The sequence below is a fragment of the Protopterus annectens genome, chromosome 14.part0, assembly GCF_019279795.1.
Source record: "Protopterus annectens isolate FY-2018-M chromosome 14.part0, PAN1.0, whole genome shotgun sequence".
In the NCBI taxonomy this organism is placed as follows: Eukaryota; Metazoa; Chordata; order Ceratodontiformes; family Protopteridae; genus Protopterus; species Protopterus annectens.
The window spans coordinates 615,235,105-615,262,796 of record NC_056748.1 but is presented as its reverse complement, the minus strand read 5'-3'; the positions used below and the strand labels follow the sequence as shown (position 1 = coordinate 615,262,796).

Below are 27,692 nucleotides of genomic sequence, written 5' to 3'. Positions count from 1 at the left end.
CATTTATTTGGAGCATAACACATAATATGACCAATATGTAGGTTAAGGACTGTTATTTCGTTTCATACAAAATGCTTGTCAGAATCCGCAGGCTCTGGGTTTCTCTGTCATATATGGCTGTGATTTGATATTTCAACATTTAGTGAAGCAGCTCGTAAGGTTAGCATTTTTGAAAGTGTCTGAAATTCCTAATGGGTTTGAATGGATTTGAATTGCTTAGGCCTTTATTTTCTGCTGATGCTGTGCTGTTAGAGGACTATTACTTATATGGCAAGTTGTAGAACTTCCAGACTAGGACCGTGGTCTTTCCTCAGTTTGTCCTTGATTTTCAGATTGATTTTTTTTTTAGAGTGCGTCTGATATGTAAGTATAATTTTCCTTTCACAAGGATGCTGTAGACGAATGGCATAGATGAAAGCTTTAATTTTTGGGATGACAGATTATGGATTTACGGGCTGTCATGTGTGTTGTTATTCAGGCACAGAATAGGGTGTGTGATCATTGTGTGAGGCTGCAAGACAGCTTACCAACTACTTGATAAACATCAATAGTGAACCATGAGGAGGCTTTAATGTTACTGCTGTAACACAGGAGAGATTATACTTTGTCAGAGTTTTTAAAGCATATAGCATTTCACATTGGACTTTAATTGCATTTTCTCTATTACGGCATTTTGTATGTACTGTTTCTTTGTTATGAAGACTGCTTGGTGAGCTGTTTTATATATGGAGACTCTGCTTTTCATTCATCATATGTTCATTTGAATTGGATGCTGATTTTAGTCTCTAAGTGTGCACACTGTGGGGATATTACTGCTTTGTTTTTATGATTTTTTTTTAGATGTTATTGTGCTGTTAGTTTTGGTATATTCTAAGCTTTTTTTCAAAGTCTTATATTTTGTTATGTCTGGCTCCCATATTTGATTAGTATATGGATCTCTTTCAATTTCAATGTGCTTAATAAGGATTTTGACAGTATTCAGTTTTGTCTGCATTTCTGCAGTGATTGTTTATGTTGTTACAAATACCATTATATACTTGGGTTTGCGTGTGTTTGTGACTTTGTGTGTGTGTGTGTGTGTGTGTGTGTGTGTGTGTGTGTGTGTGTGTGTGTGTGTGTGTGTGTGTGTGCATCATATTGATATTCATTTATTCTGATGAAGTTCTGTACATAATAAAGGAACGAAAACACTTAATTCACAGCAGATCTGCCTATGAGTCATTTTTTTTCTTTGTTGGTTCGGAAGTGTTATACTATATATATATATATATATATATATATATATATATATATATATATATATATATATATATATATTGTTGTGTCTTTCGGCTTTTCCTGGTTAGGGGTCGCCACAGCGGAACTCCAGTCCGCTAATGATTGGCAGTAGATTTTTACATGCCGAGTTGCCGGCCCTGACACACAACCTTCAACGAAGGTACACCCATTCACGCATGTCTCCACACAGAAGACGCTCTAGCTGAGAATCGAACAGGACAATGTCTTACTGTGAGGCAACAATGCTACCACAGCACTACCACCACAGATTTTATACTATATATATATATATATATATATATATATATATATATATATATATAAAGAACTGCCTGAGAGTATGAAATATTCTTTTAATATATTATCTGTTTAGATATTCATACAGGTGGACAAATATCCCAGGATGTTTAACTATCAGAATGCATATAGTGGCATTTGAATTGCAGTCAACATTTTTTTTTTTTATTCATATGAATGCTGTATCTAAAACAAAGTGTTCCAGTTAGGCAATGCATTACCTACCTCAGTTTGGAAATACTAAGTACAGGGTCAACGATGAATAAAAAAAAATATATATATATATATATATATATATATATATATATATAAAAATATATATATATATATATATATATATATATATTGATATGTTTGTGACTGTAAGTATAGTCATGTGCCTGTGATACACACACATACCATGTACTTTCCCTTTTTCTGGATCCCTGGAATTGTTTAAAAAAACATGCATCAACCCTAATCAGCCCTGAGTCTTTGAGGAGATATACTCAGTGTTGAGGACATTCTGTGCTTTGGGTGGTTAGTATTTCATTTGCCTAATGCCTGTGCATCATATTAGCAGTATAAAATACACACTATATATTCAAAGCATATTTGCTTTTGCTTACTGTATATATGTTCATTCCCAGTGGTGTAAACCTTGGCTGTAGATGAATGCCACTGTTGAAGTGACACCTCGACCTCATGTGCAAAAATGGGAGAAAAGGGTTGAGGGTGGATGTATGTATGTTCATTGTTCATAGGTTCATAGGTATGTAATAGGCAAACAACAATGATAACAAGGGCCTTTTAATCCTATACATGCATCCCAAGTATATTCAACAAGTTTGGTGCCCTGGAGGTTATATTCAGAGCTATGTGAAAGCTAGGGCATGTGTGGTAAAACATGTACAGTTTGCTTCTATCCACTAGAGACATACTGACAGACCAGTGTGCATTTTTAATTTCCTATCCAGTAGTCCATGTTTCACTTGAATAGAGTCAGGAAAGAGCTCTGCTTCATATGGATGGGAAGCCTGTTCCAGAGAAGGGGTATTCTCTGAGACATATACCTGTCCCTCCAACATGTCCTATTTATATCCAAGCAAGGTTTAAGTCCTTGGTCTTTAGGAGATAGGATGGAGCTTTAAGGGGATCCAATTAGGAAATGTTATTAACATTCTTTTTGTAAGGAATCTGTGTTGCCATTCCAGTTGTTGCATATGCCTGGCCAGTTACATATGGAAAAAGGCATTATACTTAATAATGGGTCTGATGAGGGCTGAGTATAGTGGAATGATGACTTCCCTGGACCTAGATGCCATACCCTTGCTTATAAGTTGAGCAACATAGAATTTTAAAGCCATGTTAGTGTCTACATATGTCCCTGAATGCCTGACTACTTGATCTACTCTTAGGGATGTGTTATCAAAGAGGTGATTTCCTGGGAAAGTGTACTTCCCAAGGGACATTATTGTGCATTTCTTGGCACTGAGTTTTAAACTGTTTCTACAGCACCAGTTAACTGTCTGTATTAACTCTTCCTGGAGTTCATCAGTGTCTTGGAGGATTTTATGGCTGCTACTAATTTGCAGTCATCTGCAGATTTGGTCAGCCAGTGGCCCTTGATTTTATCTTTTACTTCTGAGAAGTAGATGCCAAAAAGAAGAGAACCCAGCACTAAGCCCTGAGAGATGTCTCCCCTATAATAACATCCTGAGTCCTATCTGAGAGAAAGCAGACAATCCAATGTGTAACATATGGATATATACCTAATTCCATGAGTTTGTTTGTAATGCCCTAGAGGGATATTGTATCAAATGCCTTGGGCAGATCAAGGTAGGCAGTATGCACTGTTTTGCTCATGGTGACATTGTCAAAGAGTTCTACCAGACTGAGTAAGCATGATCTTTCCTTGACAAAATCAAACCAGTTTGGATCCAGTGTCTGGAGGTTTCCAATGCCATTATAAATCATTTCCATGATAATTCTTTCCATGGCTTTGCATATGAGACTAGTTAGACTAATGTCCTAATATCATTGCCTGTATGTTATATAGACCACTTGGACACATCATATGGTTTTCAATACTGCCTTGTGTAACAGTGTGCAGGTCACGGAGCATCCATCTAGTTATATATGTGACAACCATTCAGTTTTACCTGTGAAAATCTGAACACTATATGCAAAAAATCCATTGACACTGTTTTTAGCAGCACATTGGTAAATTGGACGGTGCATCGTTGCAGCGGTGTACTTGCAGTCCACTGATTTAGTTTTGTTGATATCAGATGATGGACACTTACTTTTCATGCCCACATTCATCAAAGTGTGCAAAATCTGAAGAAGCTGAGTTGCAGTCAAGAAAACATGGTTAGAGTTTTCCTATGTACTGTATAGGCACATGGTGTTAAAGGGCCATGGTTCACTACCTGTATAAGTGAATGAGTGAATGGTGTACTGCTGTTGTGTTGGTATGTTTGTAGTGTGCACAGCTTGGTGGTTATTTCCATCTACCTTCTTTATCTCTTTCAAAACAGTGTGTACAATATTAACTAAAAATGTAAAAGATATTATTAACTTGAACTGTGCCACTTGTTTAGACAAAATCAAAACTTTAATTAATAAATGGAATAAATTTGCATTTACAATGGAAGAAAGATATCTAATAATAAAGAGGATATTACCAAAAATAATATATGTTATACAGAAAATAGCTTTACCCATTCCAAAGCAGTACATAAAAGAATTCATTACACTGATGCTTAAGTTTCTTTGGCGTCCCCAATTACCTAGATTGGCACTTACTCGTCATATAAAAGGTTGGTCATATGGAGGAATAGATCTACCTTACATAGAATTATATTTGTAGGATAAAAACTATTATATACTCGACAAGCAAGAACTAGCATGCTAATTGGAAAGATATACATGAAAGTATTTAACTAAAAAGTAATCACAAAAATATGACTGTCATAACAATTTAATCAGCAATAACTTTCTCTGGGTCCTAAATTACTTTATTTTAGAGCATCAAAACATAGTGGTAAATTCAAGCTTTATTCTCACAATATTGAATAATTTCAAAAACATTATATATAAACATCCGTAATACAAAGCCTGGGTATTTTTGACATTTCCCATTGCATACAAACAAAATAACATTAACACATTTAATACTCTCACAATGAATGCTTTTAAATATAAACAATTAATATACTAGTATCAGTTTATGAACAGAGAGAAACCAAATACCTTAGATTATATTTTGAATAAATTTAACACACATAAAGAAATGTGGTTAGATGTACAAAAGTGTAGGTTACATATAGAGAAAATAATAAATCTGATGAATTTGTAGAATTATTAATAATACTGATACACCAAGATATTGCAGAAAAAGGAATTTTATCTAAGATATATAAGGTTAATAAAATAAACACAAGTGATTGTAAGGATAACTATTGAAATTACTTTAGGACTGTTAATAGTTATGCTCAGTTCAGCTCAAACCACAATGTCTTTAAAATGGAAATTATTTTCTAGCAGATTCTTGCATGAAACTGGCATTACCCCATACAAAGTTGAACATATATAATAAGAAAATTCAATGTTGGAAATGTTGTCTGGAACTTACAGCTGACTGGCAGCACGTGATTTGTGATTGTAAAGTAATCAAACCTTTTGGAAGGATGTTATTTTTTTACAAACTTTATTCATTGATAACTTCATGTTGAATAACTCCTTAATCCTTTTTAATATACCAATTCCAACACGTGTTAAGGAAAATGATTATCCTCTTCTTTGGAGTCTTTTTACTTTTGTGAGGAAAGTAGCCACAAAAAATTGGAAAAACATCTTGACACCATCAATAAAAGAATTTTTGAACATCGCAACTGAAATCTGTCAATCAGAAATATTATCAATCAAAGGAAGAAGAGTAGCGCCAACATAACCCCCTCTCCACCTCGTCTTTTTGTACCCTGCACTGAAATAATTATCATTTACCAATTCTATTGCTTCATCTCAACATAACCCCTCTCCACCTCATTTTTTTCTACCCTGCACTGAAATAATTATCATTTACCAATTCTATTGCTTCATCTCAACATAACCCCCTCTCCACCTCATCTTTTTCTACCCTGCACTGAAATAATTATCATTTACCAATTCTATTGCTTCATCTCAACCTGAAACCCTCTCGCCCTATCAGGGACTGATTTTCTCTCTGCTATCTAATGAAATAAACTTTCCATAATCCAATTTTCTGGTACTCTCTCCATGAAAAATGGTCCACCTAACCTGCAAAGGGCTAGTAGCTACTTGTTTAATAATTACTTAGAAAGAGCTTATTTGACAAAAATGTATTTTTCTGCAAACGTTCAGTTTACCCAACCTCCAAAAAGCAAAAAGGGCTAGTAACCTTCTGTTTAAATGTTACTCACTAAAAGCTTATCACATAATGTATTATATTTCTGTAAATGTTGTAATTGTTCTGTACAAATCTTTGTTATTCTTTTGTAATATGTAACTTGCAATATTTGGAGCTTTTCTCCCCAGGTCTCCACTGAAAACAGGCTCTTTATGGCCCAGTGGATTTCCCCGGTCATCAAACTTAAATAAATAAATAATCACTAAAACAACTCCAGCATTAAATTTGTAGATCAAACTCAAAAACTTGCTGAATAAACAAACAACAACTTAACACTAAGAAATTCACAAACTAGAGCAATAATTAATACAGTTAATATAACAGACAACTTTATCTTTCATGTAGATACCTTGTAAGTAGTTGATTTTGCTGTATTTTGTTGTTAACAAAATAATTGCTTTTATTCATCAATTTAAAGCTCATACTTATGGTCATCAATTTATTTGTTATCTAATTCATATATTTCAATTAACCATTTTTGAGGAGAAAAAAAAAGAATTGTGTGTACAGTAGACATGGAAGCAGCAGCAGGACAGTGAGGAGGTCCTAGTAGCTGTGCTCAAGGGACTGAAATAGCAGTGGTGTGCACAGTCTGACCTTGTTGTGGAGATGGGGTAGCTACATGACAGACCTAATGCACAGAAACCTGGATGGGTATCATTCCAATGATCACAGGATGTAAGATCACTATAACGTATATAACTGGAGAGTTCCTTGCCTTGCCTGGAGCTTTATATATGCTACAGAACCACCTGGGGAAGGACTTACTGAATTTACTGGAATAAATAGCTGCCTCACAAGTGTCAGAGTACCTTTTATTTATGAGGGGTTGGTTCACAAGACAGCCACACATATCCCATTCCCACATCTCAGTCATTCAGGAGAAGTAAGTGACATGTGGAATCCTTGGTCTTTCCTTATCCAGTGGTTCTTGCTGTCGATGCTGCCAGGATCTATTGTCCAGAATGCAAGCAGAGGCTGCCAGGTGAGGAGTTGTGACATCCTTTCTTGAGGTGCCTCCATCTCAGTGACCCCTGCTAATGTAGGGCCTTATAGAATTGGCTCCCACTGCTAACATCAGTGGTGATTGTTCAGATTATGACACACCATTTTGCTTCACCACTGTGGGTATGCTGTGGGTATGGCTGAGTGTGTCTTTGTTGAATGGCTGGTTGATTTTGAAGATATTGCTGAGAAAATACAGTTTAATCTTTTCCTCAAACCCCAGTGGTGTTACTCTAATTCACTATGAAAAGTTAATAGAATGACAGATTTTGCATCAGCATGCATTATCTAATCAATAAGAAGTATGAAACTCTAATATATATATATATATATATATATATATATATATATATATATATATATATATATATATATATATATAACATCAGGACAAAATATAAGCCAATAAAATAGGGACCGTTGACAGGTATGCTTACAAGATATGAAGTTGCTATACAAATAATACAAGTTATGCTTTCTGAAGATGGACACTTGGTTAATGTTAGGTTTGCAATTTTAGTCAAAGTCAAAGAAAACGTTATTGTCACTTTGATTAGCACAAGTGCGAACCAAGCAAAATTATGTTTATTCGGACTCAATGTGCATACAATACATAGACTACATTTAACATGACGATAATACACAAAATTCTATAGATGCAGACAACAAAAACAATAATAATAAATACTTCAAAAACTAAAAACAAAATGATAGCAACAAATAACGCCAGTCGTTGTAGAAGTAAAATTCTTTACTTGTTAGCGCTTTCATGCACACCAATAGATGCACTTCTTCAGACAAGTTTTCAAAACACACAGACATCAATATATATGCTTAAAAAACAGCCATGATTAATTAATTACAAACAGCCCTATTTAATTTGCCTAATTACTATAAATTAGTTATTACTAATACTCACAAAATAAGTAATTAGTATGTCACATTAAATTTAACAAAGAAACAAAAAATTATTACCAATATAAAAAGAAAAAGAAAAACTTTTCTACTTTCCAACTAAGTGGCAGACAATAAAATATTAACAAATAAAACTGCCCTCTTGAAGACTTACAGCAAAGAATTTTCAACAAGAATAATTCTCAATTTTAATATATGGAGGTCACAATTTATAAAATCCATTAAACCTATAAATAGATTTAAAAATACAAATATCCTTACTAAACTTGAGAGACACTTATCTATCAAGAGCTTTCAGTTTAAGTAAGCATTTTATAGAACACATATCGTTGATCCCGGGATGCACATACGCATTAGTTTTAAGTTGCCAAAACAATTCATGTTCCTGTAGTTTTAGATGCCATGGCCCACTCCGAGGATTTTTATAAACTTTTTCAACTACATTAAACAGAAAGCTATGTGTATTATTTTCAACTATGTGTTTTGCCAAACAGTTTGTTTTGAAATGCTGTTTTAGCTGGTGTTCTGTTTTCCCTAAATAAAATGCGGAACATATTTTACATGTAGCAAGATAAACAACGCCTTGGCTTTCACAATTACATTTATCATTAACGTAGTATTTTACGCCTCTGATCCAGAATGTAGCCCCAACTTGAATGAATTTACAATAATTACAATGCCCACACTTATGCATTCCTTTGTTCATTTTGTATGGTTTAATTGGAAGTTCTAAAAGATTTTTAAGAGAATGTACTTTTTTAAAAACGATTCGGGGTTTTAGGCCTAAAATTATATTGGATTGCTGTTCTTGTGAAATAAATTCCCAATTATTATTCAAAACACCTCAAATTTGCATTGCTCTATGATTAAATTGGGTAAGGAAGCTGATGTTATAATTAATACCTCTATTGACTCTATTTTCTGTGATTTCCTCATTATTGACCAAATTTAAACTTTCCAACATGGGTACATTGTACCCCTCTTAAGGATTGGACCCAGATGCCCACTTTGCCTTTTGCGTTTAACTTCCCAAGTTATTGAACAAATTAATTTATTGGGATAACCTCTATTTGAAAACATTTCACCTAGCCGAGAGCATTCTTCCTCGAAAGCATCTTCATTAGAACACATTTGGGATGCTCATACAAGTTGGCCTTTAACCACCCCTTTCTTCTGAAAAAAGGGGTGGCAACTGGAGAAATTTAAAATGAGTTACTATACGAGGGTTTCCTATATATTTTGGTGTTAAACCTCCCATACTCAATGTCCTTCTCAATAATAATATCTAAAAACTTGATGGAAGCTAAACCAAAGTCATGGGTAAAATCCAGGAAAGTAGAAAAATAATTCATAACCTCAACCAGTTCAATAGCTTCTTCTTCCGTTCCTTTGATGATCATAAGAATATCGTCCTGGTAACGACAATTTTAATATATAACTCGTGTGGAAATAAAAAAGTACGCTCCCAGAATGACATCACAGAGTTAGCAAAGCTGCCCCCACATGGGGAGCCCATTGCTACTCCGGATTGCTGTAAATAAGTATCTTTTTTAAACATAAAATAATTGTTATTTAGTACTAGTATTTTGTTACCTGGACAACGTTTTAGCAACAGAAAGTCCCGAACCCATTCTAATCCTATGTTTTGCGGAATTACTGTATATAAATCCCTGATGTCTGCTGTTAGGAATTTACAATTAGCATCAAAGGGGATATTATTCAAATGTTACAGTACATGCCATGAGTCTTTGCAAATTTGGGGTTCCGTTCTAAGGAACTCTTTCAGCCTATTATCAACCCATTTAGCACTTGGGTAAGTAATAGATTTACGACCATCCATGATGGGTCTGTAAGGAGGATCCTGAACATTCTTATGTAATTTCGGAACCCCAAAAATGACTGGGAGAAGTGGGGCTGGCATGGATAGAAAATAATATATCTCGATTGAAATACTTCCCTCTATGAATAAGTCACTCAGTATATTTCTAATTTTTTGATATGCTTGATTCAACTCATTGAGGGACACCTTCTTATAATTTAAAGATGATAACATGGTATTCATCTTATTTACATAATCTTTCTCATGCGTAAGAATAGCCCCCCCACCTTTGTCCGGTTTCATGACCCGTATTTCGTACATCTTTGCCCAATTTATTAGATTAATTTCATAATAATAAATACTTGCATTATTGCACTGATTTAACAGATTGTCACTCATTACTAGGTTATTAGCTTATTTTCTCTGGAAAAATTGCACTTACGTGATTAATTTAAGACCTATATTTATATTGCGCAGTAAGACCTTTCAGCTTGATTACTGCTGACTTTGCTGTCTGGGTGTGGTTAAGACCTTGTTACATATTGCACTATAGAGAATTTTCAGTATTGTTGGATTACTGCCTTAATGTCCATTGTGAAGGGTACTGTTCCTAGAGTTTAGTAACTTGATGGTTAGTGGAAAGAAGCTGTTTCTGAATCTCGTGGTTTTGCAGTGGATGCATTGAAAGTGCCTTCCTGATGTTAAATGTGAGAAAAGCTTTTAAGCAGGATGAGTGCTATCCCTGGTTATTTTCCTTGCCCTGATGAGACATCTGGACATGTGTAATTCTTGTATGTAAGGGAGGGAGTTCTTAATAATCCTCTCAGGCACTTTCACTATCCTCTGGAGAGACTGGTGCTTGGAAATACAGCAGCTTCCATGCTATACTGTAAAGCTGTTTATCAGTATACTTTCGATGGTGCCCCTGTAGGAGGTTGTGAGAACTATTGATGGTAGGTTTACAATTAATTTTACAGTTAATTTTGGTAATTGTACAATTAATGCTAGACTTTTATTGTTGCTATTGTTGGCCAGTGAATGCTTCTAAACCTCAAAAAAGTTTAAAATTATATTTCTGATTTCACTAGACCATTATTGTGAACCTCTTTCCTCTATAATCAGGGTAAATCCAGAAATAATCATGGGCAATTTTTAAAATATTAGTACTTGTAACTTGGAAAGTTGACATAATGAGAGACAGAATTAACATGCATTTTCTGAAGTAAAAGAAGTCTATAACACTAATTATGTTTATTATTGGTGGTGGTGCTGCGGTAGCGTTGTCGACTCACAGCAAGACATTGTCCGTTCGATTCTCAGCTAAAGCATCTTCTGTGGGGAGACAGGTGTGAAGGGGCGTATCTTTGTTGAAGGTTGTGCGTCAGGGCTGGTAACTCGGCATGTAAAAATCTTCTACCAATCATTAGTGGACCAGACTTCTGCTGTGGCGACCCCTAACCGGGATAAGCCGAAAGACACAAACAAATTGATTGTGTAACCCACTACCTTTTCTCCACAAATTTTCATTTTTAAGAGGGATTTGAAGGGACACAGATAATTTCTGAGCCCAAATCAGAGAAATGGGAGCGGTATACCCTGGGTGCATGTAACTCATTCCTCTCACTCTGAACAGTACTACAGTAAGAATGGGTTCCTGACTGTAACTCATTCCTCTCACTCTGAACAGTACTACAGTAAGAATGGGTTCCTGACTGTAACTCATTCCTCTCACTCTGAATAGTACTACAGCAAGAATGGGTTCCTGACTATAACTCATTCCTCTCACTCTGAACAGTACTACAGTAAGAATGGGTTCCTGACTATAACTCATTCCTCTCACTCTGAATAGTACTACAGTAAGAATGGGTTCCTGACTGTAACTCATTCCTCTCACTCTGAACAGTACTACAGTAAGAATGGGTTCCTGACTATAACTCATTCCTCTCACTCTGAACAGTACTACAGTAAGAATGGGTTCCTGACTGTAACTCATTCCTCTCACTCTGAACAGTACTACAGTAAGAATGGGTTCCTGACTATAACTCATTCCTCTCACTCTGAACAGTACTACAGTAAGAATGGGTTCCTGACTGTAACTCATTCCTCTCACTCTGAATAGTACTACAGTAAGAATGGGTTCCTGACTGTAACTCATTCTTCTCACTCTGAACAGTACTACAGCAAGAATGGGTTCCTGACTATAACTCATTCCTCTCACTCTGAACAGTACTACAGTAAGAATGGGTTCCTGACTATAACTCATTCCTCTCACTCTGAATAGTACTACAGTAAGAATGGGTTCCTGACATCTAGTGGCAGTATGACGCTCTTCTTATGCTACCAGCTATAATGTCCAGTGCTGACCTTTGTCACTACACACTCAGCCAGTAAGGTAAATGTGGCACAGTCTTTCCATACAAAGCAGGAGACCCATCCACATTATTCAGACTTCAGTACTTGATTGCATTTCTCATTTGCTATGCGGATGTCACAATGAGTGTGTGGTTGTTAGTTGCTTCGTTGGGGTATTTTATGGCAAGTAAGAGAGACCAATCAAGGATAGCAATGTGTATTTTAAGATTAATGTGTACTAGATGGTGGAGTATTGCAAGTGCACTTTGAAATTATTTTTAGTACTTTAATTAATGGTCATTGTTTTCTTAGTAGCACTATCATTGTCAAATGTTATACTGTGGTATAAAACACCACCACTGTCACGACACCAATCTTACCGACCAGGTACAAAGAAACAATCAGAAAAGGACCAAGAACTCTGGATTTAGAATTTATTCAGCTTTGCAGCTCCAAAATACTGATAAAAGATTTAAAAGCGAAACAACTCCACTGTTCAATGAAACACCTTAAACTCAAGCGCTTTCACCCGGGCTCTCCCAGGCTTTGTCAAGATGGATAACATACAATTCTTTTTGCTTTTATAGAGTCATGATTGAATATAATTACATTCTAATCAAGGAAATAATTGTATGATTAGTGACACTTGTTATAACTTGGCTCTCCTAAGTCTAAGGACACTACTTATACTAATTGTTTCATTTAATCCAGGACATTTTTCGGCATTAAGCCTCAATTGCCATAATAATTCCCTGTATTCCAGTGATGATTCCCAATCACCTCCTCTGGTGTTCGGCATAACTTGTTCCAACACTAGAAATTTTAGTGACATCTCTTTACAAGTTAAAGAATGCTTATAAAAGGCGTTGGTTAATTTTTTCTTATTTATTTCGTATATATGTTCGTATATACGTTTCTTTAATGATCTTTCGGTTTTGCCAACATAAAAACTTTGGCAATGTTGGCAGTAACCTAAATAAACAACGCCTTTTGCATTACAGTTAAATCTACCTGGGGAAATAATTTTCAAATTCCTTGATTTTAAATAAACACCTTTGTTGTTCACTAGAATGAACTAAATGAAACAATTAGTATAAGTAGTGTCCTTAGACTTAGGAGAGCCAAGTTATAACAAAAAGTGTTCACCTAGGTGCCCAATATTTGCATCAGTCACATTAGGTACTAAGTACCTTTAGCTTATTTTTATGTCATTTTTTAGTTTCATTGTTCTTGTATTTATGGAGTTACAAACAGATGATATTAATGTACTATCAACAAAGCTTTGTTTATTGTTTTTAAGTTGTGTACACAATTTTAATGTGAATGTATATTTTTAAAAGTATTAAATTAGACGTATTTTTCACAATATGGCAATTTAAAAAGTAAGAGAAGTTGCATTTGCACTGTTTGTACCTTAAGAGACTAGCTGGGAAGAACAAGTGTCACTAATCATACAATTATTTCCTTGATTAGAATGTAATTATATTCAATCATGACTCTATAAAAGCAAAAAGAATTGTATGTTATCCATCTTGACAAAGCCTGGGAGAGCCCGGGTGAAAGCGCTTGAGTTTAAGGTGTTTCGTTGAACAGTGGAGTTGTTTCGCTTTTAAATCTTTTATCAGTATTTTGGAGCTGCAAAGCTGAATAAATTCTAAATCCAGAGTTCTTGGTCCTTTTCTGATTTTTTCTTTATACTGTGGTATCCCATTTTAAGGGAGACTTTGTTCATGCAGTTTTGAGTACAATTTCTTTGTCCAGAATGCAAAGAAATGTTTACTACAGTAGATTTAAGTGGAGCAGCAAGGTTTATAAAAATTCCCTTTTCAATTGCTCTGTGGGCACTCTCATTTCTGAAAGAAAGACATTTTTTAAGTTTAAAAACAATGAATCCATGCATGCTTTCATGTAATTTCTCTCTGTTTTCTCTGGTAATCTGAAATTTCTTATATGTCTTCAATTTCTCTAGTTTCCAGATATTCTAGTTTATTGAGAAGCATTGTGGTTTGTTTCAGTAAGACATCAGTAAGACTTTCCTCCTCCTTCAGCCTCCATACTGTCATTTAATGATTTTTAACCTCTTCAATGTGGATAATCTGTTTTTCCATTGTCATTTTTAACATTTATGTTTTAAACTTTTATTTTATACCTTAAACATCCTCTCAGACACTTACATGTAAATAAGGTGATTTTATCCCCACCAACCAAAAACTGCCACTCACATAAACTCCCAAGCGTCTTCTTCAGTCTTGTTGTCTGCTTCCCCCACACCCCTTTCTTGTAGCATTTAAATGTCCTGTTTCAAATCTATGATCTGAAGAAGTCTATTTTAAGATGAAAGCATCATTTATACTGGGAAATAAACAATCAAAGAACCCTTAACACACTGATTTTTTTGAGATGTTCATTTGTTTTTTATACTTAAAGCATAGGTAGCAAATAGCACTTTTTAACATGGAATATCTGGTCATAGTTGTTCTTCACTTTGCAGCTGAAGCATTATTTCTGGTGTATCCCGCTCTACTTCCAATATATATATCAACATTCCATATAGTAAATGAAAAATAGCACTCAGCAACAGTAGAATCCAAAACAGCAGATTGCAGTTTCCTCAAACTCGAGACTCGATAATAAAATAAAAAACGTAAAATTTATTCAAAAAGTGAGCACAACACTTAAAGCTCATATACAGGGTTGAGCGCTTTCATCTGTCACATCACAGATTTCTTCAGAACCAATGAGCTCCTACAGTCCATTCATTTTAAAACCTTTTAGGCGCCAAAAAATTCTCAATTAGAAATACAATTAACTAATTATAAACAAAGATTTATAACATTACTAGCTACATAATATTATCTACATTAATTCTGACCTATTAATAAAATAAATAGTCATTTCTCCAAAACTTATTGTATGTTCGTCCTTCACATTAAAATTCCAACATTAATATTAGTACTAGAATATACTATTCTCCTGAAGTTTTTATATTGTAAGTTTCATTATTAAAAACTATGTATGATATATACAATGTATAATGCACAAAAAATTTTTTTCAATATATAATGCACAGAAAAATATATACAAAAATGTGTACTATTGTGACTTATTCATTACAAAATCTATTCAAATCGAATACACAACTTCAATATACTACTAAAATGTACTACTTTGATATGTTATAGAACCTGGGTCTATAGTTGATCACCAAAGTAATAAAATGAATACAATAAAAAACTCATGTAAGAATTGTATAAAAATTAGGAAAAATAGGATAAATAGGAAATGTAAAAGTGCAAAAGTGCTAACAGTGTTTATATGTAATACTACTTTAGAGGGACATCTTTCTATGTTCTTAAATACTAATTCAATGCAAGAAAGGGTTTTAGGCTGATGTAATCGTTTATACCAGGTGATGTAGTTGCATCCGTACATATTTGCCATTTACTTTCAACCCAGGCCAGATATGTCTTCCAATTCCCACCTCTATCACTAATCTCTACCTGGTCTATAATAGCAAATGTAAAATTATGATCTGTCCCCTTTTCTAAAATGTGCTTACTTAGTGCATTTTTAGGATCACACTTTTTTATCCTGTACAAATGCTCATATATACGAGTCTTAAACTTTCTCTCGGTTTTGCCTATATAAAAGGCTGAGCATTTCGTACAGGTAGCTATATAAACAATACATTGTGTGTTACAATTCCCATTTTTGCAGATTACCATAGTATTAATAATATTATCTAACCTAATTTTTTGTTTGGTATTAATATATGTACATTGTTTACAGGTGCCACATCTAGTGGTACCCTTCCTTCTCATATCACTTGATCCTTTTCTTCCATACTCTATTATTCTCTTTAAATTGCTTCCCGTTTTAAATACTGTACAAATATCTGCTCCTACTATATGTCCTATAGAACCAGAAGTAGTTATAAGTGGCCAGTGTTTTTTCAGAATTTCAATTATTGCACTGGTATAGGGATTGTATTTGATCACACACACTTTCTTGTCCCTTTCATTGCTTGTATTACGCTGTGGCACAGTGCTGATCCCCAATAGTGGTGTGTATTTGTGTCCCCATTGGGCTTTCACATAAGAAGTAACATTCTCTAACATTGTCTTTGGATATCCTCGATCCTGGAATAATTTAAACACTACTTCTAACTCACTAATCATGTTTTCCATTGTAGATGACATTCTTGCTGCTCGTATACTCTGTCCCTTTACTATATTTTTGAAGATATGTGGAGGATGACAACTACTGAAGTGAATGTAATCATTGGAAAACGTAGGCTTTCTATATATCCTAGATGAAAAACCCGTCCCTGTATTGCTAATCCAAGTATCCAAATATGCAATACCATTTTTATCATATTGGGGGAAAAAAGGTTTTTAATTTCTTTAAAAAATCCTTTTATTTTGGATCAAACTAGATTTTCAATAGACATTACATTACACTAGAACATATATATTGTTTTTAATTTTTTTGATACATTATTTTTTAATTCTCTGACATTTATGTGTATTTTTTACTAGCAGGCATATTTAGATGTTATGTCAATTTGCAGTATTGAGACTTTGCTTAACTGAAGATGTTAGTTGTTTGTATAGATCATTATTCAATCTATTCAATCTGTTCATGAAGTATTATCAACAGAATGAGTTGTTTTTTAATTTTATTGTTTTGGGTCGAGTCAATGATTAGCATTTTCCCGCCTTTTTAGACCTATATATATGCTGTTTGTAATGTTTTTATGTTTTCATGTACGAGTCTGAAGAAGCCAAGTAGGTGAAAGCGCTTACTCGATTAAAATATTTGTGTTTTCAGTACGTCTTTACTGCGCTTGGGTTATTTATTATATCTCCTATAGCTGTGTTCACTCCTCCGTATCTGGATTTCGTAATTTGATTTCTTTATACACATACATTACTCTTGGCATCACTAGATTTACATGATTAACACAATGTTTTTTTTTTTCAATAATCCGTCTTTTATTGTTTTTCAGTTACATAACTACACACTATAAATATATACAATATATACATGATTACTTCCAAAAGTTACATAAGCATTATATATTAATACAAATTATTAAAAAAGAAATACAACATGAAAAAGTCAACAGTCTGTATTATTGTTACGATCTATGTCAAATCTAAGATTGAATCAGTCTTATAAATATGTGTCCTGAGTAATAATGGATAAGAACCCCTAGGCCAACACAATATTGAAGATTTGCTCCCATATTTTTATATTATTTATGCTTTTCTTATGGTCATTGATTAACAATTTATATGCTAATGTGTGTCTGATTGCTAATATTCTAAAATTTTCCCAAGATGTCTGAGTCGGGTTCAACCAGTTTGAAGCTATGTATAGTTTCATTAATAAACAAATATTCATGATTATGATCTTTTTTGATTTATCTAAGTTATCTGGAGGAATATGTAGGATCATAAATTCCCAAGAGAGTGTTGAATGCTGGTATCCCATTTTCTGTAATTGAAGTTTTAATGAATTCCAAAGTTTAAAAATGCATTTGCAACTCCAAAACATGTGAAACAAGTCAGCTGTCTGGTCTGTACAATATGGACATTTAGGCGAGTTCTTTGAGTCAAATTTATGAAGAATAAGACGGGTATAGTAGGCATTGTTAAATATCATCAGTTGTGTGAATAGTAATGTCTGAAGGGACACAGACTTTAATGTTAGATTAAATGCTTCCAAGATCTTGCTGTCGTCAACTAATATTAATTTTTCCCTCCAATAATTCGATAAGAGAATATGTTTATTGTATTTCATCTCTTTTATCAGTTTATATGAAGTAGTTATATATTTTTTATCTTGTATCAGAGCTTCCCAGAGATTACGACATATATTTAATTTCTCTTCATTATGATTAACACAATGTTAATGACTCAGCTCCTCAGTTTAGTACCAGCATTATATCTCTATGTCCCTGGCTGTTAATGCAAAAATATGCAGTAATGTTATGACTTTATCTCATCAGACTAATGGAGTATGTGGAATTTCTTTAAAAGTGGCAACCAAATGGCTTCATAGATGCCTTCTGTATCTCATACTTGATGCTTATCCATATATTTGTGTAGCATGAGATCTCAGAAATCACTTACTTGCTAGAAAACAAGTGAATGCCTGAGACTTTTCTATGTTTGTCAATGTTGAGAGACCATGTAGCTGATGTAGATAACTTTGAAGGTTTGAGGTGCATGCCTCCTTCCAAAATAACACTTGCTCCAAGCTGTCCCATTACTTTGTATGCAGAAAACAGCTTTCAGGATTGCAGGGGCAGGCACATGAAATGCATGATGGAGGGCATCTTGGCCACGCCACTGACAGACGCATGATTTATAAGCAGAACTGCAGATCCAGCTTCATATCATTAATATGAAATGGAGGTAAATTAGTGTACTGAGTATCACACAACGTAGACTATACTAAGCAGAAATGGGAGTCTTGATGCTGCAGTGCAGGGCACCCAGCATAGCAGCAGTGCACTGTGTGTTGCATTATGATACTGTAGACAGGCAGTGCACCCATAATAGCAGCATTGCACCGAGTAATGCTTTATGAATACTGTACACAGGCAGTGCAGTGCACCCAGCATAACAGCAGTGCACTGAGTGCTGCCTTATGAATACTATACACAGGCAGTGCAGTGCATCCTGCATAGCAACAGTGCACTGAGTCTTGCATTATGAATACTGTACACAGGCAGTGCAGTGCACCCAGCATAGCAACAGTGCACTGTGTGTTGCATTATGAATACTGTGCACAGGCAGTGCAGTGCACCCAGCATAGGAGCAGTGCACTGTGTGTTGCATTATGAATACTGTGCACAGGCAGTGCACCTAGCATTAGCAACAGTGCACTGAGTATTGCATTATGAATACTGTACACAGGCAGTGCAATGCACCCAGCATAGCAGCAGTGCACTGTGTGTTGCATTATGAATACTGTACACGGGCAGTGCACTGAGTGTTGCATTATGAATACTGTACACAGGTAGTGTGGTGCATTCAGCACAGCAGCAGTGCACTGAGTGCTGCATTATGAATACTGTACACAGGCAGAGCAGTGCACCCAGAATAGCAGCAGTGCACTTAGTGTTGCATTATGAATACTGTACACAGGCAGTGCGCTACATCCAGCACAGCAGCAGTGCACTGAGTGCTGCATTATGAATACTGAACACAGGGTAAATAAGAGTACTGCTGAAAGACAGGGCATATAGCATAACACCCATTTTGCCTTACAAGGTAGCAGTAATGGATAGAACTAGGGCAAAGAGGAAGTGATGTACTCAGGCTTCCCGGGAGATTGGGAAACCAAAACAGAAATAAGGGACAGACCACCCAATATGGAATCTAGAGCTACATACAAAACATCCTGAACATGTTTCTGTATGACCACATTTAAAATGTGTGCATGTGTAGGATGTTGCCCATTTAAAGCTTGTAGGCAGGCTCTGGAGCACAGAAGGATAAACTCTTAACTGTCTCCCATTGGGAAGTAAGAGTAAGCAACTGATAACTAATGCCAGCTCAGTCAAATGTGGGAGTAGATGATTGGAGGAAGACAGTCCAGCCCACTTCAGTGCTGGAACTTACTGGAGAGAAAGAAAGGTCATTGCTTGCAATCTATCAACTAAGGAAATTTGCTTATCTCTGCACCTCTACCAAGCCTTGTTTACAAGTTAGCCTTTATTGTACATATATGTGGGAGAGCACAGAGATGCACACATATACACGAACACACACTCACATGTGTGCATGTACACACACACACACACACACACACACACACACACACACACACACACACACACACAAAGAGGAAGGAATGACAAGCCTTTATGTCTGTAAGCTAATGGGACTCATGAGGAAATGGGATAGGGACATAAACAGAAAGACTCTCCTTAGCATGTTTGATGGTGTCCCCTTCCCACAATCCCACCATCACCTTTTACCCAAACAGATAAGGGAATGAATGGGCATGAACATAACAGCAAGGTGTAGTGTGTGGTCAGATGGTAGCCATGGCACAAAAGAAAAAGACAAAAACAACTAAAACGTGTGCACTTCATGCACGTCTTAAATTGCACTTTGTAGTTTGGTAGTGCATGCTGTTTATTTTAAGATGGATCAGATCTATATATTGTCACAATTGTTTGTTTTTTTTACAAACTGTGCATGCAGTTTGGTTACTTTCCTGAAGCATAAGTTACTGAATCAAAAACATTTTCCAAGGAAAAGATGAATGACTTAAAGTCATTACTTGAAAAATGCTGTATGGAAGATAGTAAAGGTAGAAAAAGTTAAACATTATAAACGCAAAAAAGTGTAATAAGAAATACAAATCTGATGTTATAAAACAAGTGAACATTTTATGCCCCTCATGACCTATAGTAATTTTATCTTCTACATCTTTTAACCATCTTTTAAAATTAATTCTGTTTAAAATTCCTTTCTGCAAAAAGGGGCATATCATCTCAAAACTGATGACAAACTTTACATATCGTCTAATATGTCATGATATTAATAATACTTTTATCTTAGCTAACAAGTATATGATATAGTCTAGAAGTACATATTTAGTATAAATGAATATGTGATGACACATTAGGCCTTATAGCTTTCAAACAATAAATCTGTCTCAAAAAGACTCAACAGAGCACATACTAAGCATGTACAGTTATTAAAAAATCAAGAAACTGTCACGGTCCATAATTCCCACCTCTGATACACTCAGCACAAGGTGAAAATCACAAATAACATTTACTTTTGGGGAATATTTTAACACATGATCTTATAAAAAACATAACAGCATTAGGTGATATGATGGCAAATAGTTTTATATATGAGTTGGAATAGCTGCATAAAAACAACAGGTATTACTGCATATTATTTTGTCTAGATCTAATAGTCTTTGATTTTGAAACTTGTAGTAACATAAATGAAAGTCTGCTGGCCTTTTACTATTTGAAGCACACACACACACACACACACACACACACACACACACACACACACACACACACACACACACACACACACACACATACTGTAGTTTTATAGAACTAATATGACTACAACTGTCATAAAGATTCCCTCTGAGGCTTTGAAGCTTAGAAAACTAGTGACTAAGCAATAAATGAATGTGTTAAATGGAATACAATGTAATCTTCTGGAAAAAAAAACTGCTGCAGTAGCTTGTCATGTGATATAGGCCACAATTGCAGGTACATCCCCAATGTAGGGCTTTATCCCACAGTTCCTCTTATTTTTCTGACTCCAAAATCTCTGCAATTTGAAATTAGTGTAGTCATTAATGCATAGCAAAGCTAGCCCTTTTGAAATGTTCATAATCATTGGAACTAAGACTGTCAAATTGAAGTTCTAGCATTGCAGATATGGTGGAGGGGCTTGCCACTTCTCATAACATGCATATTTTGGATTTAAGTATTTTATTTTTCTCTTTACTATTCTAGAGTTCCGCTGTGGCGACTCCTAACCGGGAAAAGCCGAAAGACACATACTATTCTATTTTTTTTTCACATAATAACATTCAAGTTATTTTTATTTTTATTAAAGTATTTCAGATAAATTTAATTTAAAAAACATTGCATCATGATAGCTGAACTTGACTCAAGCATTTGACATACATATCTAAGATACGGCATTAATAAGACTGTCGTACCAGTGGTAGAGATGGGAATCTACTCAGAAAACAGCAATATCTGCTGAAACCATCACAATTACTTTAGTGAGATCCCTGTCTAGGCAAATTACCAGTTTTTTGTTACAACTCTAAGTGAGCAACAACAGACAACAAAAATAAAAAATGTTCTTTCGCATTTCACATTCCATTTGGGCAGCACAGTGGTGCAGTGGATAGTGTTGTCACCTCACAGGAAGAGGTTTCCTCATTTGAGTTTCATCTGGGTACCTTCTATGTGGAGTCTGCATGCCCTTCCTGCATTTGCATGGGTTTCTTCTGTGTGCTCCAGTTTTCTCCCACATTCTAAAGACATGCAGTAGATGGACTGGACACTCTAACATGGCCATAGGTGTGAGTATGCAAGCAAGTGTGTGGTTTGGAAGAACTACTGTGGCAGGACTAGCCACCCGGTGGTGTAAAACTTGGCTCTAGATGATTGTCACTGTTGAAGTGCCACCCCAATCCAATGTACAGAAACGGGGAAAAAGGGGATGTGGATGAATGGATGGATTCCATTTCAGAACAACAACATCTTTTATAGAATTCCACAGCTGTTTGACTAAGGTGTCCTGCTTTTTCTTGCATATCTACAATAAAAATATGTATTTTGTATTACTTCTGTTTACCTTAGTGGAGTTTTTTCAGTACATCATGTAATGAATTTTATTCTATTCTGTGTTGAATATTGTTCCTCTAGCCTAGGCCATGGCTGAAAAGTGACTTGCACCAGTCAATCTACCAAACTACCCTGTTAAAAATAAATTAGTTTAACAAAAAGGAAATAAAATTAAATAAAACTTTCAGTGAAATGCATCATTGATGAAATTAGGTCAACAGCAAACTGCAGCACTAAGTTACATTTAAAAATCCCTTATTTTAAAAAACAGCTGCCATACTGTGTGTTATCAATGTATCTCTGCAGTATGGGAATGATGTGGTACTCTTAGAAATAAATAAAAAAGCAAAAAAAAATGTACTGAAGGTTTGGTATGCTGTTTCCTAATAATTAGTTTTAATTCTGTATGCCCAGAAGTTACTATACACTTTTGTTGTCCACTCAGTATTCTGTAGTTCTTCTCCATCTCACGAATGTACCACAAGCCACTGCATTGTAAAGAAGCGTGGTGCAGATAATACTGTTGCACTATTTAATTTGCTTGGCTTCTCAGCATACCCATACCAATGTCTGTACTATCAGCTCAGAGAAGAAGTGACAAACTCAAGAATTTGCGCTCAGATTACTTGTTTTGTGTCTACTGTCAAGTGTTTGATCTGAAAGAAGAAAACATAGAAATATGTCTCTGTGGTTGTACTTAAGAAATTAAATCACCAATGATCATACCTCTCAACTGTAGAGATTTTTGCAGAATGTCCAGATTTTTGCCTCATACTTTTGGCCCATTTTTCATAAAACTGATTTTTTGGCAAATTATTGGCAAGTCATTAAAGATTGAAGATGGAAAATAATGGCAGATATTTCAGTTTCAGACTTCATAGCCTTCAGAAATTTTCCGCAAAAGCAAAACTTGTTATTCTATTAACTTTCTAAAATTGTTAGAACAATATTTTAAAATGTTCCCTATTTTTTGGCCTTTGTACCCCCATTATGTATGGCTTTGTCCAGATTTCTTGGTCTAAGAGGCTGAGAGGTATGCCAGTGATTTTACAACTATGTGTATCTGATAAGTTAATGACATGCATGTTTTCTCGTTTCTCTTGGACTATCTAAAATAACTTGTAGATGATCGTCTGTTTCTATAGTTCACGTAACTTGATAATACAGCATTTTTGTGCTTTATTTACAATGATAACTCTTACTTGTTTTCAAAAGGTCTGTGGGGAACAACACTGACTGAAAATACTTCAGGAAATCAGGAGCTTTTTGTCAAGACAACACTACGAGAGCTAGTTGTTTATATTGTGTTTTTGTTGGATACTTGCTTGTGTAAGTATAACCTTTTGTCAATACAGCACTATGACAGCTGGTGGTTTACACTGTGTTTTTGGTGGACATTGGTTTGTGTCAGTACAACATTTTGCCAAAATAGTACTATGAAAGTTCAATGTTTTACATTGTGCTCTTACTGGGCATGTGTTTGTGTAAATGCAGTCTCTACCACCATTGTGATATTGTCATTCATTCCAATTTCATTTGTTAAGCCTTCTTTCCTAAGTATATAAGCATGCCAAGCTTCAACTTAGCCAGCAAAAAAAAATTAATGTTAAGCTGGGCATTTATCTTGCCATGAAAAAGTAAAGAGCTTTAAGTAATGGAAAGAAGATAGTTCTTCTGAAGTATATTATGGCCGTCATATAATTTCAAGGGATTAGAAATGCTCTTGTACTGTATGTATTAACAGTAGCTTTTAAAGAACACCTGGTACCAAAACATGCAGACTGGGTTCAGTTATCAAAGTTGGACAGTAACAGAAATTCATGGGGACTACAAACTGACAGATCATGTACTTATCTTTTTTACTTAATTATTATTACTGTAGGCATGCAGCGGTTAGTGTTGCATCTCACAGCAAGAGGTTCTCTGGTTCGATTCTTGGCTGGGGTGCCTTCTGTGCGGAGTCTGCATGTCCTCCCTGTGGTCATGTGGGTTTCCTCTGGGTGCTCTGGTTTCCTCCCACATTCCAAAGACATACTGTAGATGGATTGGACACTCTAAATTGGCCCTAGGTGTGAGTGTGTGCATGTGTGTGCCTTCTGTGGAAGGTTGGGCGTCGGGCTGGCAACTCGGCACCGTAAAACTCCACTGCCAATCATGAGCAGACAGGTGATCCACTGTGGCGACCCCTAACTGGGAAAAGCTGAAAGAAGAAGAAGAAGATTATTACTGTAGGCAGTAGGCAGTGAGTGTTAGGCATTACTGGTTGTGTTTTTGTTTTTCTTTTTGAGTTTCAAGTTCTTTTGTTTGTTTGACTCTAAAGAGTCTAATCCAGTTCAGCGAAAGCTTGAAATTGCAATGTACGTTTTGCGGTTACTTACTATTGGATATGAATTCATTTTTCCGAAAATGATATGTATGCTGCAGTTGACATAAAAAAGAAAAAGAATGTGTAACTTGTAAAAATCATCATAAAAGTGTACTGTTTGCCCAACACAGTTATAAAGTTGAGATTTTGTGCACTTCCCAGACTCCTGAACCCATAAAAAAGCAGGCCTGTGTCTTCTTGTAGAGCACTTTAATATCTGTACACTGCACTCCTGAGTGGTCACATTTTGTATTACATGCAGTTAGAGTTTTACAGATGCCCACTACCAGCACTGTACTGAACAGCAAAGTTCAGTATACTATGTTATGGCCCTTTCAATTTATGAGACATAATTACCTACTTTTTACTCAGGATACTTCTGGATCCACAAACTGAAAAGGGATAGTGTTGATATAATGCAGATGAAGGTTCATAACATGTTTAACTCCTTCATCAGCAAAGCAGACACTTGTAGTGACTTTCAAACTCTATGCAAATATTTCAGCTCAGGCACTGGCTTAAGGGTCTGTGACTCTTCAGACTAACAAAGGGATGATGCTGTCTTCAGTCAGCTCACTTCCACTATCCTGTAGACTTTCACAACCAGTGCCCATTGCCTCTGTATTTGAACTCATCTTGTCAAGAGTATTGAGTGTCCATAGTAACACTGGATCTCATTTGTTCACTATCTTTTTATATGTGATGCTAGTGTTTATTCCTTCAATAGAAAGTGAAACTCTGCCTGTCTTGTCTGTTGTGACACCTGGGCATACCTCTCAAACTTATAGAGCAATAAATCTGGATAAAGCCATAAATAAAAGTGGGAGAAAGGCCCATAAATAGGAACAATTTTAAAATATTGCTCTTACAAACTTAGAAAGTTGCCAGAATAACAGTTTTTTGCACTGGCATGAATTTTCTGAAGGGCATGAAGCCTGAAACTCAAACATCTGTCATTATTTTCTATCTGAAATCTTAAATGATTTGCCACTATTTGCCAGAAAACTAAAATTTTATGAAAAATGGACAAAAATATGAGGCAAAAATCTGTACATTTGCGAGGTATGCAACTGGGATTTGCATGGAACCTCACTCTATTGTCTCTAAAGAGCACACTATATAAGTTATAGTTTCATTTTTATCATTTCATAGCTTCTGTAAATATTGCTTCTTCTTTCAACAAAGCTCAAGTTAAGTTTAATTAATTAAAGTATGGTTCTGACATGCTTCTTAATGAATAACTCTGTGTGCCTGACCTGCAGTACAGTTAGCTGTGACTCTATACTACAACAGACATAATTAAATTTTATCTTCCGCATCTATCACTGTACTTGACAGCATCTTCATTCTAACATTAAATATCTAAACATACCCTTATGTGTAGGATACCCTGGAACATTATGAAAATGAATAACTCTAACTTTATTTACAAAACAGTGACATTATTCTAATGGGAAATGACTACCAGCACCCCCCAAACCTCTGGAATAAACTTCCCCTACATGTTAAGCAGTGTGACTCACTGTTTCCCTTTAAACATGCCATAGATAACTGGATGGGTATCCATAAACTGACTCTAGGACTGACTGATATGGCCCTCCTGGAGAAAGGAGATTTCACCTGAGTGAAGTTACTGGCAAGGCGTGAGTGGTCATAAGTGGCCTTGGAATATTTATGACTTTGTCTATGAATTTATTATCTATAGGTTTAAGAAATCCATAAGCAGCAAAGAACCTTCTTAGTTGGATGAAGTTCATAATATTGAAAACACAAAAAACACTGAAACTCAAAATATTGAAACCTGTTAATGCAGGGGCCAAGCTTCCCTAGACCCTCCATGCCCCCTTCTAATTGTATATACCAACTCTGGGATCGCACAGCAGTGGGGAAAGGGCAAATTCCTCTTTTCAATATTTTTAATTTTCAACATTTTGAGTTTCAATATTTTGGGTTTTCAGCAAAATGAATGACACCCTTCTCAGTCTATGTATTGCAGCTCATGACATCATTTCTGACATGCATAATATTACCAGTTATTTTAGATATGCATAGAGCACACAATGTGCTACTCATGAATGAACCCGTAAAATCAATGTACAGTCTTTTTACAACATTCTCAGGGAAATTCAAATGCATGCATTGGTGTAATTTTAGGTGTTGTCTGTTCCATCTGATATGATATGCATCCTTTACACAAGTACTTAGTTTCATCATCAAGTTTTGAATACCACATGAATATTCCTGATAGTGTTTTCATTTAACAATAAAATGGTTTCCAGCATGCATTTCTTAAAATAATTATTTTCTCACTTTCAAAATAATGAAAATCTGGGTTCCTACAAGAATATAATATGTTAAATCTCCTCTACTTATATACTTTCAAAGTCTTGTCAATACTGTGAGGCCAATATTAATCACAAAACCTAAGATTTATGACATTTTTCTTAGCTGTTGTCATGCATGCTTTCAATTCAGACTTAAATTGATTTTTTTTTTGGAAAGTTTTCTTCTATAAGACCCTAAATTCATTAGTACCAGAGTATCTATAACATTCTGGGTTGGATTCCAAAAGCATTTCTGCTTGAAGCAATGTGCAGTGTGAAAGCTCTGTGCATTGTAGCATGGGGTGAGTGCAGATAAACTACCCAAGGTAAATTATACACATGACATGATAGCATACTGTGGCACCAAGGAGACCATGCATCATTCCGTGATGCTTTGACATCTTGAAATGTTATTATAAGGTAGAAAAAAAACTGGTGGAGCACTATGAACAGATCTAGCATTTCTATGCCATGGCCAAGAAACTGAAAGAAAAATGTTTCTATTCATGGTAGCAAATGCCCTGGACACAAATATGTTGATGGGTGGGGAGTTGTTAACTTCTGCA

At 35.3% G+C, this 27,692-nt stretch overlaps 1 protein-coding gene across 1 annotated transcript in view; it reads left to right on the top strand.

Moving 5' to 3' along the window:
* PKD2L1 (polycystin 2 like 1, transient receptor potential cation channel) overlaps positions 1-27,692 on the top strand; it is a 505,878-nt gene that overhangs the window by 26,386 nt on the left and 451,800 nt on the right. Inside the window, exon 2 of the mRNA XM_044056364.1 lies at positions 23,653-23,766. Within this exon, the coding sequence (XP_043912299.1) occupies positions 23,653-23,766 (114 nt within the window). The remainder of the gene's footprint in view (positions 1-23,652; positions 23,767-27,692) is intronic.